Below are 13369 nucleotides of genomic sequence, written 5' to 3'. Positions count from 1 at the left end.
TGTGTAACAAAATTTATGTAGCAGCTATTAATAATACACACACGTTAATTAACATTAATAATATGTACTATTCTTAGAAGCTCAAGTTCCTTCTTCTTCTTTTTGTTTCTCCTAATCAGTGCTGACAGTTTCTTGAAATAATAGATGCAGTTCATCCCCCCACAGTTATATACACGAACACACAATGTTGAAAAACAAAATGAAGTAGTGAGGGGCACTGGACGTGCTCTGAGCCAGTAAAACATGAGGGGACATGGGCGTGTGTGCTGGAGTAGTGCCGTAGCCAAGATGGAAAGAGGGATATTCTGATGCAGCCCACTTTGAACCCTCTCTGCCTCTCTCTCCGCACCAGCCATAACCTATATCGTCACCGTCTTCACTGGGGATATCCGTGGAGCTGGAACCAAATCTAAAATCTACGTGGTCATGTATGGAGCCAGAGGGAATAAGAACAGTGGGAAGGTCTTCCTGGAGGGTGGTGTGTTCGACAGGGGCCGCACAGACATCTTCCACATTGGCCTGGCCGTCCTCCTTAGCCCCCTGAGCCGGGTCTCCATTGGCCATGGCAATGTAGGCGTCAACCGAGGCTGGTACTGTGAGAAGGTAAGGTGCTACTGTGTGGGCATTCTCAAGTTCAACTGCTACCTCTTCAACCTTGACGAACAAACTCTACCCTGCATCCCTGTGAGGCATTCTCTCCCACTGGCAAATCCATTCCTTTGTTGGCATGAGAGCCCATTTCTTTAGGGTTCTAGCATATACTGAAGAACAGCCGTAATCCAGCGTCAGGGACTGAGAAACTACTGGGTTCTTGGGCTTCTTGTTGGTAGCCAACAATTGTTGAGCTGGCTGGACCACAGCCTGTAGGCAGCTCTAGTAAACCCCATTTATATGTGTGTATATACATGTATGTATACATGCATAGACACATATGCATATGTATTTAATCCCATCAGTTCTGTTTCTCTAAAGTACTCTGACCACAACAGTTTTATTTTCTACTTCTCTTAAACTAGTCAGTTCTAGAATATACACTAGTTCCTTGCACAAGATCATGTCCATCTTTTTTTGTCTTGTTCGTAGAGACTTATGGCAGTGAGGGCTGTCTCCAAACACAACATTGGCTACCATGGGTACTTGATTGCTGGTGGGGTTTTCCCTTGGCTTATGAGATAATCAATGACAACTTTAATTTGTTTAACACTGGTTTCTGTTTGTAGTGAATTAATGCCATTACCTCTCTGTTTCATTAAGTGGATACATTGTAGCCAGAATGACTGTGTTCTCTAATGCTCATCCACCACTATTGTTTCTTTAGGTTAAAGGTAGTGATGCTGGATTGCATTGACTTGACAATATTTAATATGAATTTTTTCTATGTAAGTGATATTTCCTTTATCACTGTTTTTAGTGTTAGAAATATTGTTTTATTAAAAATCATCTTTTAACACAATTTAGTATGTTTTTACTCATAAAATACACTCTCTGTGATGTGCTTTTAAAAAGCTATTGTGAACATTTACAACATATATTGCACCAAGAGTTGAATTTAAGATTTTGGTTTTGTTTATTGGATTGTTTTTAGTTACCTTTGATTATTTGAGTCTTCTATATCATCGGTGATATTTCTTTTTTCTTTTCTTCTTTTCTTAATCTATTAATTGCTAAGAAAGGTATTCTCTAATTTCCCACCTCTGTAGCAGATACTTCAGCTTCTTTTTTTCTAGAATTTTTCTAGAATTAACTGTCTTTGCCATGCTGTTAGGCACAGATATACCTTCCTAGTGAATTGAATCCTTACTGTGGTCTAATGTAAGGGCCAAGAGTCAAGTTAAGGAAGGCACAGTCATCTGTGACCACTTTAAATGCCCACCCACAAGGCACCACTGAGATGGTGGTTATTGATGGTGCTGAGCAATGGCTTCTTTGCCTACAGAAGATTCTGCAGTGTCCAGGACATTCCCTCTGACAGCCACCTTAGGAGTGGCCAAAGAGGGCAGGCGGTTCCATGTCATAATCTCTGAGTGTGGATGGTAAAGGTTAGGGGACAGGACTCAAAGTCTGCGGGAAGGCATCTGGCTCTATACTACATTCTATGTGTGAACTTATTAGCTTTTATATGCTTCACCCTCTTCCTACAAAAATTCATCGGGTGGTTGGTATAGGCCATTTGGTCCAGATTCTTAGATTTTTATGATGCACATGAAGATATTGCTGTCCAAAGACGATGCAATATATAGGGGAAAAGATTGGGGACTCGAGCTAGTGGATTGGAGGACAGATGACAGCTACTGCGAAAGACTTCCCTTGAAAGTAACAACTTCTAAAAAAGCGTGTTTCATCTGCAAAGAAGTGTCTTGAAAGAGGTATGACTTTTACTGAAATGTGATGAGAAGGGTAACAGGAAAAGTGTGGTTCTTTGAAGGTCTAGCACAGGCACCTGTGCACTTGGCCTTGTGGAGGTCTCGTCAGTGGACCTTAATCGGGAGACTCCTGCTGTCTGCCTTCCCAGGTGGTGGTCCTGTGCCCCTTCACTGGTATCCAGCAAACGTTCCCCTGTAGCAACTGGCTGGATGAGAAGAAAGCAGATGGGCTGATCGAGCGGCAGCTCTATGAGATGGTGTCTCTGAGGAAGAAGAGGCTGAAAAGTAAGTGTGATTTGGGAGTCTCTCAGACAGAGGCTCAGTCCTACCAGGCACAGGCCATGCACTACTCTGGAGATGACTCCAGTGTTGCCAAGCTGAAGGAGCTGCTCTAATGGATACGGGGTTAAACCGAGTTTAACTACAGTGAACCCTGAGTACACAGTCATAGGGAGGCAGAGCCAACTCTTCCCACTGCTGAAATGCAGTAAATCTTCATCCATACATAAGACACTCAGGTGCATTATCTTTAATTCAAGGGGCTCAGCTTTGTAGTTGGTGCTTGTTTAATGGGTTCTAAGAATGGACACAATTGTGCATGAACTCCCGGCCTGACCTTTGACCCCCCCCTTCTCCTTCCCTGACACTTGGAGTTTATGATGCACCTTGGCCTGTGTTGTAGAATTTCCTTGGTCCCTTTGGGTCTGGACGACTGATCTGAAGAAAGCGGGCACCAACTCACCCATCTTCATCCAGATTTATGGACAGAAGGGGCGGACAGATGAGATTCTCCTGAATCCCAACAACAAATGGTTCAAACCAGGCGTCATTGAGAAGTTTAGGGTAGGAAGGGAATGGGACAGGTGTGTGTGTGCAGGGAGACAGGAAAAAGAGATGGGAGAGGTCCTGGGCATGAAGATTCCAGTTTCTACACCAGATTTTGGACCAAGTTTAAAGACAAAAAGATGAACTGGAGTCTTTGGGTTCCCACAGCGGTAACAAATTTGATGATTTATAGGCAATTTATTGAAAGTCACACAACTTACATCTGGCCTTCCATCTGAAATAGTCTGGGATGAAGCGGAGTGGGCAGAGCAAGTATGGATGCTTGGGGCATTGGGAGGTGGGGTGAACTGGGGAATCATGGGTCCAGGGGCCTGGAGCACAGGTAGATTGCTCAACCTGGCTGCAGTGAAGCTTAAGGACCAGCTTTTAAGGGGAAACATGAATTCTGGAGCATTTGAGAGAAAACGCGGCTTTGAACTTTGCCGTATGTACACACAGTGAATCTTTGCCCTCAGAAGTACTGCTATGACCTCGGGGGAGAATCTGCAATTGGCTGCTCTCCGCTCTGGGCACCCCACCGCTGCCTCAACCCCTTTGCCAAGTTCCTTGGTCTTCATGTATTTCTCTTCTCTGCCAGACTCGGGCCCCTGGGGAAAGGGCACGGCTGCTCTTCTGATTTTTTTTGTCTGTCTCGGTGCCCAGTAGACTCCTGGGGCTGTGGCCCTGCGCTAATTTGCAGGGTTGCCATATGAATTTTGTTCCTGGAAGATCTCTTGGCTGGATCCCACTGTGGGTCAGTTATTTTTGCTCAGTTTTGTCCATGCAGACTGAACACTAGCTTCACTTAGCGGTCTCAGTCCCGTGAGCCAATGGTGACCAGGAACATGAGAGAATGGAATGTTTTAGTGTGGCTAGAAGCAGACCCACCCTTATGGGGAAAAGCAGCCCAAAGGCGCGCCCACCTGCCTGTGGTCAGCAACGAGGACAGATGTATTTCCATGACTGTGTCCACACAGACATTTTTATTTCTCCTTGTAGATGGAGCTGCCAGATCTCGGCAGATTTTATAAGATTCGGGCATGGCATGATAGGCAGAACCCGGGCTCTGGATGGCATTTAGAGAAGGTAAGGTGTACCTCAGGGGGTTGGGAGGAGCCAGAGCCATCCTCCTTCATGATCACGCCATACATATCTACCTCTGTATTTGTTAGGATTGGAGGTGGGAAGGGTGGACACAGGCCATGTGTTTTGATGGGGACAGGTTGGGAGAGGTCTTCCAAAGTAAACAGAGAGAATGCTCAGGTGTCCATGGGTTTGCAGACTGTCCTGTCATCCAGAAGTTAGGTGAGTGTAGACTTCTAAGAGACCAGGGGAAAAAAGAGGAGGCTGATCATCTGCCTTCCCCAGGAGTCATGGTGATCGATGGCTTGGCTTCCCCCTTCATGATGGGATAGCAGATGGGGCCTGGTGGCACACACCTTTAATCCTAGAACTCAGTAGGCAGAGGCAAGCTGACCTGTGAGTTTGAGGCCAGCCTGGTCTATAAATTGAGTTCTTGGATTATGTAGAGACACTGTCTTTAAAAACTAAAATAAAGTATGAAAAACATAAAGCTTAGGGGAAAAATGAGACAGTAGATGGGGATTCCAGGCCTGGGTGGAAATCCTTGACAGACCCACCTGCCCACCTCAACACGGCTTCGTTGTAGATGACGCTGATGAATACTCTGAATAAGGACAAGTATAACTTCAACTGCAATCGCTGGCTGGATGCCAATGAAGACGACAACGAGATTGTGAGGGAAATGACTGCAGAGGGCCCTACTGTGCGGAGGATAATGGGGAGTGAGTATGGAGCTGTTTGCTGTCCCGGGAGGTGGCAGGGTTTTCCTTGGTGTGCAGGAGGAGCCCTGGAGATCTTGTCTACTGTGTACCATCCACCCTTTGCATGCTGCAGTGGACTAATAAGGTTCCAGCCTCAAGATGGGCTGCAAAGATCCATCCCAGCCATGAAGCTAGAACTCTTCTCTGATGAGTACGATATGGGGGTGGGGTGGGGTGGTATATATAGTCTTCAAGTTGCCTACAAGAGGAAAAGATGAGCCTGCACTAAACAAGTTACCCAGTGCCTCCTTTGAATCAAAGGGAATAACTGTTTGATTTTGAAATTTGAGTGATTTCTCTCCACATAGTAAGGCTGGATCTGGCTTGTTTTCCATGACATGCTAAGCCAGCACCCAGTGGGTTCTTTATCTCTGCTTGAGGCCAGCAGGAGAAGGATCAGGCTTTTAACATTGAGTCCAGCATTCACTTTCAAAGACCCAAAGTGGGGCTCATTTGCCTCCAGGTTACAGCAGCAGTATAGTGGTAAATACAAAGAATATGCTCTGTCCCTTTCTCAGGGAAACACAGTCTCACTCAGTCTGAAATGGGCTTGGCAGCCATTGCTGCACTGCAGCAGACATTACCAATCGACCAGAATTGGCACAGAGGAGAATTAACCTAGTTGTTACCCTTGTGGCTGTCCTTAATTTTTCAATAGGAATATTTCAGAAGTGATACTGAAAACTCATAGAAAGTGAAGAACATATGGAATATTACAGCCAGGTATGCTTCCCGGAGCCCTCCAAAATATTTCAACAAACTCAGTTCACAAGTGAGCATGTGATACTTCTGAACACTGAGTAACTGTACACGAAATAGGAGTTTGGAATTATTGACATAACAAATAGAGATAAATACTCTTATATTTGCATATACACATACATGTTATATGTGTATTTTCCAGATATCAAATATCTTAAATGAGGTAATTCTACCTATTAGAATAAAAAGACAAGACTTAAAACTAGTATCATATTTCTTCCATTTTTTTGGGGGGGGGTGGGCCCTTCCTCACTTTAATTCAGGATGTAATCACAGAATTCTTATTCTTATTCAAAACACCTAGCAATAGCCCAAAGTAGAACCGAGGAAGAGTTGGTTATAGGCAGTCAGTCCTAGGACAGGCTTTGCACTTATTGGTTCAATGACTGTTATCTTGAGATGATACCCTACTTTTGTACATTCAGTGTTATTTGTTTTGAAAACTAAACTATCATCTCTCTTTACACAAGATGACATCAGCTGATCTCCATCCAATGCGTACTTTATATACTCCAGAGTTCATGGAGGCAGAAATGGACCTGGTCTTACCTGATCTGTGTGTTTATGCCAGCATTGTACCTACAGGTCTCAGGGAAAGGGTCCTGGGACCTAGTCACTATCTGAGCCCTTCTAACCAGCTCTTACAATTTTATGTCCTTGGTCTTGTCTCCTGAAGTTTCTAGCACTTTCATCCCTGAGCATTTGGAGGGAGGGGCTGCTTTTTGAACCTTCTCAGCTCATGGCTCTGACCAGCTTTCCCAGGGTCCCTTACCACCCGAGGTGAGGCACACACATTGCTGGGCTCTGGGACAGAATTTCCAATTCAGTGGGTCTGCATTAGGACCCCAGAACATGCTTGCCTTAGTTAGGGTTTCTATTGCTGTGAAGAGACACTGACCACAGCAACACTCATAAAGAAAACATTTATAAGAGCTGGCACACTTACAGTTTCAGAGGTTCAGCCCGTTATCATCACGGTGGGGAGCGTGGTGGAGTGCAGAGATGGCGCTGGAGCTGAGAGTGTTACGTCTTGCAGGCAGCAGGAAGTTGACTGACTGTCAACGCTGAGGGAAGCTTGAGCAAAAGAGACCTCAAAGCCCGCCCAACATGACACACTTCCTCTGACAAGGCCACGCCTACTCCAACAAGGCCACACCTCCAAATAGTGCCACTCTCTTTGGGGGTCATTTTCTTTCAAGCCACTACAATGCTTATTCAGCACATTTTACGATGGTCAGTATCAGCACTGCCCTCAGGGAACCACACCAAGAACCAGCATCACTAAGGATGTCCCAGTTTTCTGCTGTTTTACAGCTTCCAGAATTTTCTTGCTGTTTCTGTACTTGTCTCTTCCACCATACATCTTGGTTAGATCTTTAAAGTCATCTATAGGCTCTCATTTTGGTAAGGTTAACCAAGGGAAATGTCTGCCAGTTTTTCCTAGAATGCCCAGAATGTTCTCCGCTCTTTGCCTGGACTGAAACATGACTTTCTCTCAAGACTCCTCTTTTCTGTCATCAAAAAATGTGGGGCACGGGCAGGAATACAGTCTCCTGACTGACTCACCCTTGCATCTCTAGACTCTACATAGGCTGTGCATAGAATGTAGGCTTTTTGTGGCTGTAATTTGAGTATTGTATTGTTAATTTCAATGATAAAAAATATAGTGATTAATATATGTAGAATGTCTGTCTGTCTTCCTTGGCTATAAACAGTTTGTTGCCTTCTGCTAGTATTTGGTGGTTCTTTTGGTGCCTCTGCTAACTCAGATTCCTTGAACTCACTTGTTCTTTTTGTAGAGCACACCCCTGTCTTCCCTCAGGTCCCCTGAGGTCTGCACTGGTCCTTGTCCCACTATTCAGAGACAAAGGCAATGCCCACTCCTCTAGTAGGTAAAAATAACATGCATAGTTTCCCAGAGAGCCTTTAATGGAGTGTCTTGCAGTCATGTACAATGAGTACATACCAATTTAAAATCAATCCTTCGAGTCTGAAGTTGTGTGTACCCACTTTACACCTTACAAAATAATGGTCAGCCAAATAAGCAATTAATGCCATGTCTAGTTGTTCAGGGGCATTTTGGAGTGATTGGACTGATTAGAGATTTGGACAAAGCATGCACTACCTCACAACTTATTTCCACCTTGCCTTTCCCTCAGGGGCTACATGAGATGGTAAAATAAACGAGACACTCTCTGCACTGTGATTACACACTACTGATGAGTGGTCAAGAGTCCGTTAGACATGAGCGTTGAATATTGTTACTGCTCGTTAGTCAAACTGAGCCATAATTTTTGAATTAAAGCCCAAGAGGCTCTGGTACTTGCCCATCTGTTTAACATCTCTCACTGCTGATGACTAACAATGTAATTATTTTCAATTGTCCACAGATGTCTTGCCTCACAGAGTTTGGGACCTCAGTGGCTAGTAGGCTCAGAGGGACCCTTACAGAGTAAGGGGCTTGTCAGGGCCTCTAATGGAACAGACCTTAGAATTCAGGGACACAGGGATGGGGGTCCCTGGGAATGGGATTTCTCTGTTTGTTATCATTTTGCTTTTAAGAATTTTTTTTTTTAGCAAGATGACCATGAAAGCAAGACTAACCAGCAAATCAGACTGGAACAAGGCTATGGTTGGGGGTGTCGATTCTTCTCCTGGCTTCCTGGGTTGGCACACACCAGCTAATGCTCTGTGCTCTCTTGCTATAACATCATATCGCTGAGAACATGTTCTGTCCGTGTAACCAAAAAGCTGAGCTAAACAAGTTAAAAGAGGAAGTATTTCTTTTGGCTCCCAGTTTCAGAGAGCTTAGTCCATGGGTGTTTGTGGGCTTATCAGAAAGTAGACCGGCCTGGCGGGCAGCATGTGGCAAACCAGCATGGGAACCAGGAAACATGGTAACAGAGAGGTAGAGATGGAAAAGATAGCCTTCAAGGCGTGCCTCCTAAGATCTGCCTCCTCCAGTAGATCCTACCTCACAAGTTGTCTACCTCCTTAGCAGCTTAACGGAGGATGGCATGAAAGGATTAATCATGAGGCTAGAGTCCTTGTGATCCTGTCACTCCCAAAGGCCTACCTGTGAACAGCACTGGGGACCAAGCTTTCAACATACGAGATTTTTGGGGACACATAAGATCCAGACCCTACCATAGCATGTACAATGCTGGTTAAACAAAGGCATGTAACATTTGAATTTGAAAGTTTCCCAGGGGAGACAGGAATGGTTTAATTTTGAGAAATGTGATTCTGTGGGGAGGTAATGTTAGGGGACAGAGATCTTTTCCTGAACTTTGACCCACGTAGAATGTGTTTTACTCAGGTCAGGCCTCCACGAGCAACGCTTCTTTGTCTTCTAACAAAGGCTTTGGCACAGACACCACATCTTCATGTACCCACACGATTCATGGTCAGGTTGATTTTTCAGCTGTCTTTACATGGAAATGAGTGCATTATTAAAATTTATTTTGTACAGTATACTTCCCAGTGATTTGTCTCATTCCTGCTGTATTCCATCTTCACTTCAGGTGATGTATCAACAAATAATGTCTCTCTCTTTTTTTTTTTAAACAATAGCTTTATTGAGATGAATCCACGCACTGAAAATTCACAGGCCAATGACTGTTGATCTATATTTGGCAGATCTGTACATCCATCAGCACCATCAAATCCCAGAACTTTTCATACCGCCAAAGAAACCCCATGCCTGTTGGCGCCCTCTCCTTTCCCCACCCATCTCCTGCCACTCACAACCACTAACCTGGTTTCTGTCTGCAGCATCGAGTCTTCTAGCAAATGGAATCACACACATTTTCTTTTGTTAGCATGTGCTCATCATCGCAGGGCATATTGCTATCTTCTGTGTCTTTATTTAGTGTATGTGTGTGCAGGTGTGCACATGCCATGGTTCATGCATGTTAGTTAAAGGATAATTCTCGAGAGTTGATTTTATCCTGCCAGGCATCCAACTCAACTCACCGGCCCTATGTACAAGTGCCTCCAACCGCTGAGCCATCTTTCTGGCCCATGGTTTCTTTTTGACTGATGAATGATTCTCCATTGTATGGGAGTAGCATATGCAACAGTTGAGCACTTAGGTTGCTTCTGGTTCTTGGTTAACATAAGTGCCACTGCTCTGACATGTAGCACGTGCTTTTGCTTAAACTTGCTTTCGGCTCCTTGAATGTCAGACGATAACTCTCCTTGTCACTGTTTAAGGGAACATTGATCTATATTTCAAAAGACGAGCACATTTTCACAGTACCCTGGGAAGGCCCTATTTGTTCACGTCTTGACCACACTTGCTGTTCTCCTTCTTGAGGGATATTTTGCCATGTCACACAAATTTGAGTAAAATCTTACCAAGTTCGACAAGGAAGTCAACTGAGATTCTAGTAGGGTTTGCATCAAGGTTGTTCTGGTTTGGGGACTATTGCTGTATGAATGATCTTAAGTCATACAGTCCATGGACGAACATTTCCATGTTCATTTATTGAATATTTAATCTTGATGGTATTTTGTAATTTTGAGGTATAAAACTTTCACTTGTTATTGTTAAATTCATTTCTAAACACTTTATTCTTTTAGAAAGACGTTTATATCCATTTTTACTTTTGTGTGTGTGAGTGTGCTTGTATGTATGCACACATGTGTATACATGCATATCATATATCTGAGTGCCTGCAGAAGCTAGAAGAAGGTCACTGAGTCACCTGATGCAGATGCTATGAACCAAACATGGAACTTGTGGAAGAGTAGAATGCACTTTTAGCTAGCCTCATTGTTGGGCCATCTCTTCAGCCCCTGTTTGATTCTTTCTGCTGTTGTGAATGAAAAATCCCACCTCACCTCCCTCCCCTTTGCCTCGCCTCTCCCTCCCCCTCCCTTCCCCTCCACCCCGCTCTGTCATCGCCTCTTCTTCTGACACTGGGAATCACGTATTGTACACTGGCCACTATATATATAGACACACTATATATCTGAGAATGACCTCGATTTTCTGATTCTCCTGCCTCCACGTCTTCCATGCAAGGATTACAGGCCTGTGCCGCCACACCCAGTTCACACAATGCTGAGGACTGAGGCTTTGTCCATGATAGCAAGCAATCTTCTAACTGAACTACATCCTCAGCTCAGAAATGTTTCAATATTTCATTTTCAAGGTAGTTATTATGGAAGAATAGATTTTATGTGCTATGACTTTGCTGAATGTACCAGCTATAGTCCAGCTATAGTAGTTTTTTTGTTTTTTTTTTTTTTTTGTGGACCCTTTATGATTCTCTAAGTACATGATCTTGGCATCCATGAGCAGACATGGTGTTACTGCAGCCCTTCTAGTCTGGATGCCGTACATCTTCATCGTCACTCACCTTATTGCCTTGCTCAGAGACTTCTAGAATAGTTTTGAACCTTTAAGTGTAGGTGTTTCACAGATGACCTTTAAGAGTTGAAATTCCCTTTTGTTCCTTTTAAAAATGGGTTTTTAATCATGAAAGAGTATGTCAGATTCTTTTTGTGTGTCTATTGAGATGATCATGTGATTTTCAGTTTTTATCCTATTTAGTATGACATATTACATTAATTGGTTTTTAGAAGTTAAACCAAATTATATTCCTGGGATAAAACCTATCTTGTCATAGTGTCTGATTCTTTGTATGTGTGAACTCCAATTAGGCATTTCAATTTCTTTAACGTCTCACTGTATCAAACATTTTTATTTAAGTTATACATTTGATTTTTACTGAACATAATTTTATACAAAATATTCTGATCATGTTTTCTCTTTCTTTATCTCCTTCCAAATCCTCCCCACCTCTGCTCTTTCTCTCTTAACAAAACAAGCAGGCATATAAAACAATCAAACCAGAATTTAAAAACAACAAAGAAAAGCATAAGAAACACACACACACAAGAGAAAGAGAGAGAGAAACTCATAAAAACATAAAATTGCAAACTATTATATACAAGCAGAAGACCAGCTTTGGAACACAAAGCAGCAACACAATATGAGATTAAAAAAAAAAATCTCCAAAATCACCCCTGAATTTGTTTGTGTTGGCCATCTATTGCTGGGCGTGAGGCCTACCCTTCAGTATAGTTTGTATATTCAGTGACAATCCACTGGAGAAAACGGATTTTTCCTTTGCATGTGTTTGTCAATTGGAGATAGCTCACCCCCGAGGTACCCCCACAGAAGAAAACTTAAAAAACAAAGCAAGCAAACAAAAACAAAAGCAGAAAAATCTTTTTTGATCCTCCATCTTTCCTGCCTCCCCAACACCTCTTCATTTGTCCTGGTGGCATTGGGATCAGGGTGTCACATAGTATACCCTTTTGTCCAGTCAGCTTTACTAGCAATTGTTCATTGCAATGAGGCATTGGTCTGGTTCAAAGCCAGGTTTCTGGCACACCATCATCCCTGGATCCTCATCAAAACTTCTCCAAGATATCCTGCAGCTACCCAGAGCCATGGAGATCATGCCCCAACCCCAGGGCTCTCATGTGACCTTTGGTGACAACATGCACCTTGGTCTTCAACACAGACACCAGCTTCTTTAGGACCCAGATATGGTCCTCGGTGGCAGCAGCCAGGTCTGGACATCATCATTGCCCTAAGTGGCAGTGTAGGCCACTCAGAAGTGTTGGCAGACAAGGCTCACTTAGGAGGGGTCAGAAGGAAATGGTGATGCTATCGAGTATGGGGCTAGAGGCCATGCATGCTATGCTCTGACAAAGAAACTGGCTGCACTCTACCTATGTGCTGAAAACTCCTTCAGGGCTGGATTAAAAGCAGTGGAGTAATCTTCTTGATGAGAAGAAACTTCAAGCTTTAGTATAGCATGCAGGTTCTGGCAGGATTTACTGCTTGCTGCATTTAGTGAGGTCTACAGTGAGAATTCAAAGCAGAAGTTCTTTGGACCAAAAAGAAGTAAAAAAAAAAAATGTATAGTTTGGAAAGAAAAGGAGTATGAATCTGGTTAAAGTGACAAGGCAGATATGGACAAAGTGGCTGCAAATGTTAAAAGGTATTAGTGACATTAAAACAAATCAGAGACTTTGCACTCAGACAAAAGTAAGTGTGCCTCACTCAGGGAATTATAGAATTGTGGTACCACGTGAAGTTTGACTGGATACTTTTGGCGTTAAGAGATGGGCATAGGCCTGGTCAAGAGCAGAGCACCATGGATTATAAATGTCAGGTTGACAAAGGGTGCATTTGTGATGGTTAATCTTCATCGTCCTTCTGGCTAGGTTTAGCATCACGGTGGAGACTGACACACACTTCTGGGTGTGTCGTGGGAGTGTTTTAGAAGACATTAACTAAGGAGAGAGACCTGCACAGGTTGAGACCCACACAGAATGGTGTGGAAGCATCACATGGGCCAAGGGGTGGATGGAGCAAAAGAGAGAAAAGGAGTGAGTGAGCTGAGCATAAGGACCTGTATCTCTGCTCTTTGGCCCATCCACTTGTGAGCACCCGCCATCATCTTGTTCCAGAATGCCTTCCTGCCAGGACGGCATGAGTCCCTTTAACCCTGAACCAAAATAAACACCTATCTTTTCAGATGTGTCTTGCCA

At 43.7% G+C, this 13369-nt stretch overlaps 1 protein-coding gene across 1 annotated transcript in view; it reads left to right on the top strand.

Annotated features, from left to right (window-relative positions):
• The window catches only part of Loxhd1 (lipoxygenase homology PLAT domains 1), a 139591-nt gene that overhangs the window by 42647 nt on the left and 83575 nt on the right, over positions 1–13369 (top strand). The window contains exons 8-12 of the mRNA XM_051202111.1: positions 353–603; positions 2513–2648; positions 3046–3206; positions 4188–4274; positions 4858–4993. Coding sequence (XP_051058068.1) covers positions 353–603; positions 2513–2648; positions 3046–3206; positions 4188–4274; positions 4858–4993 — 771 coding nt within the window. The remainder of the gene's footprint in view (positions 1–352; positions 604–2512; positions 2649–3045; positions 3207–4187; positions 4275–4857; positions 4994–13369) is intronic.

This window comes from Phodopus roborovskii, unplaced genomic scaffold, assembly GCF_943737965.1.
Source record: "Phodopus roborovskii unplaced genomic scaffold, PHOROB, whole genome shotgun sequence".
Lineage (NCBI taxonomy): Eukaryota > Metazoa > Chordata > Mammalia > Rodentia > Cricetidae > Phodopus > Phodopus roborovskii.
Note: the sequence above shows the minus strand (reverse complement) of the source record. Positions and strands in the feature narration are given on the sequence as shown.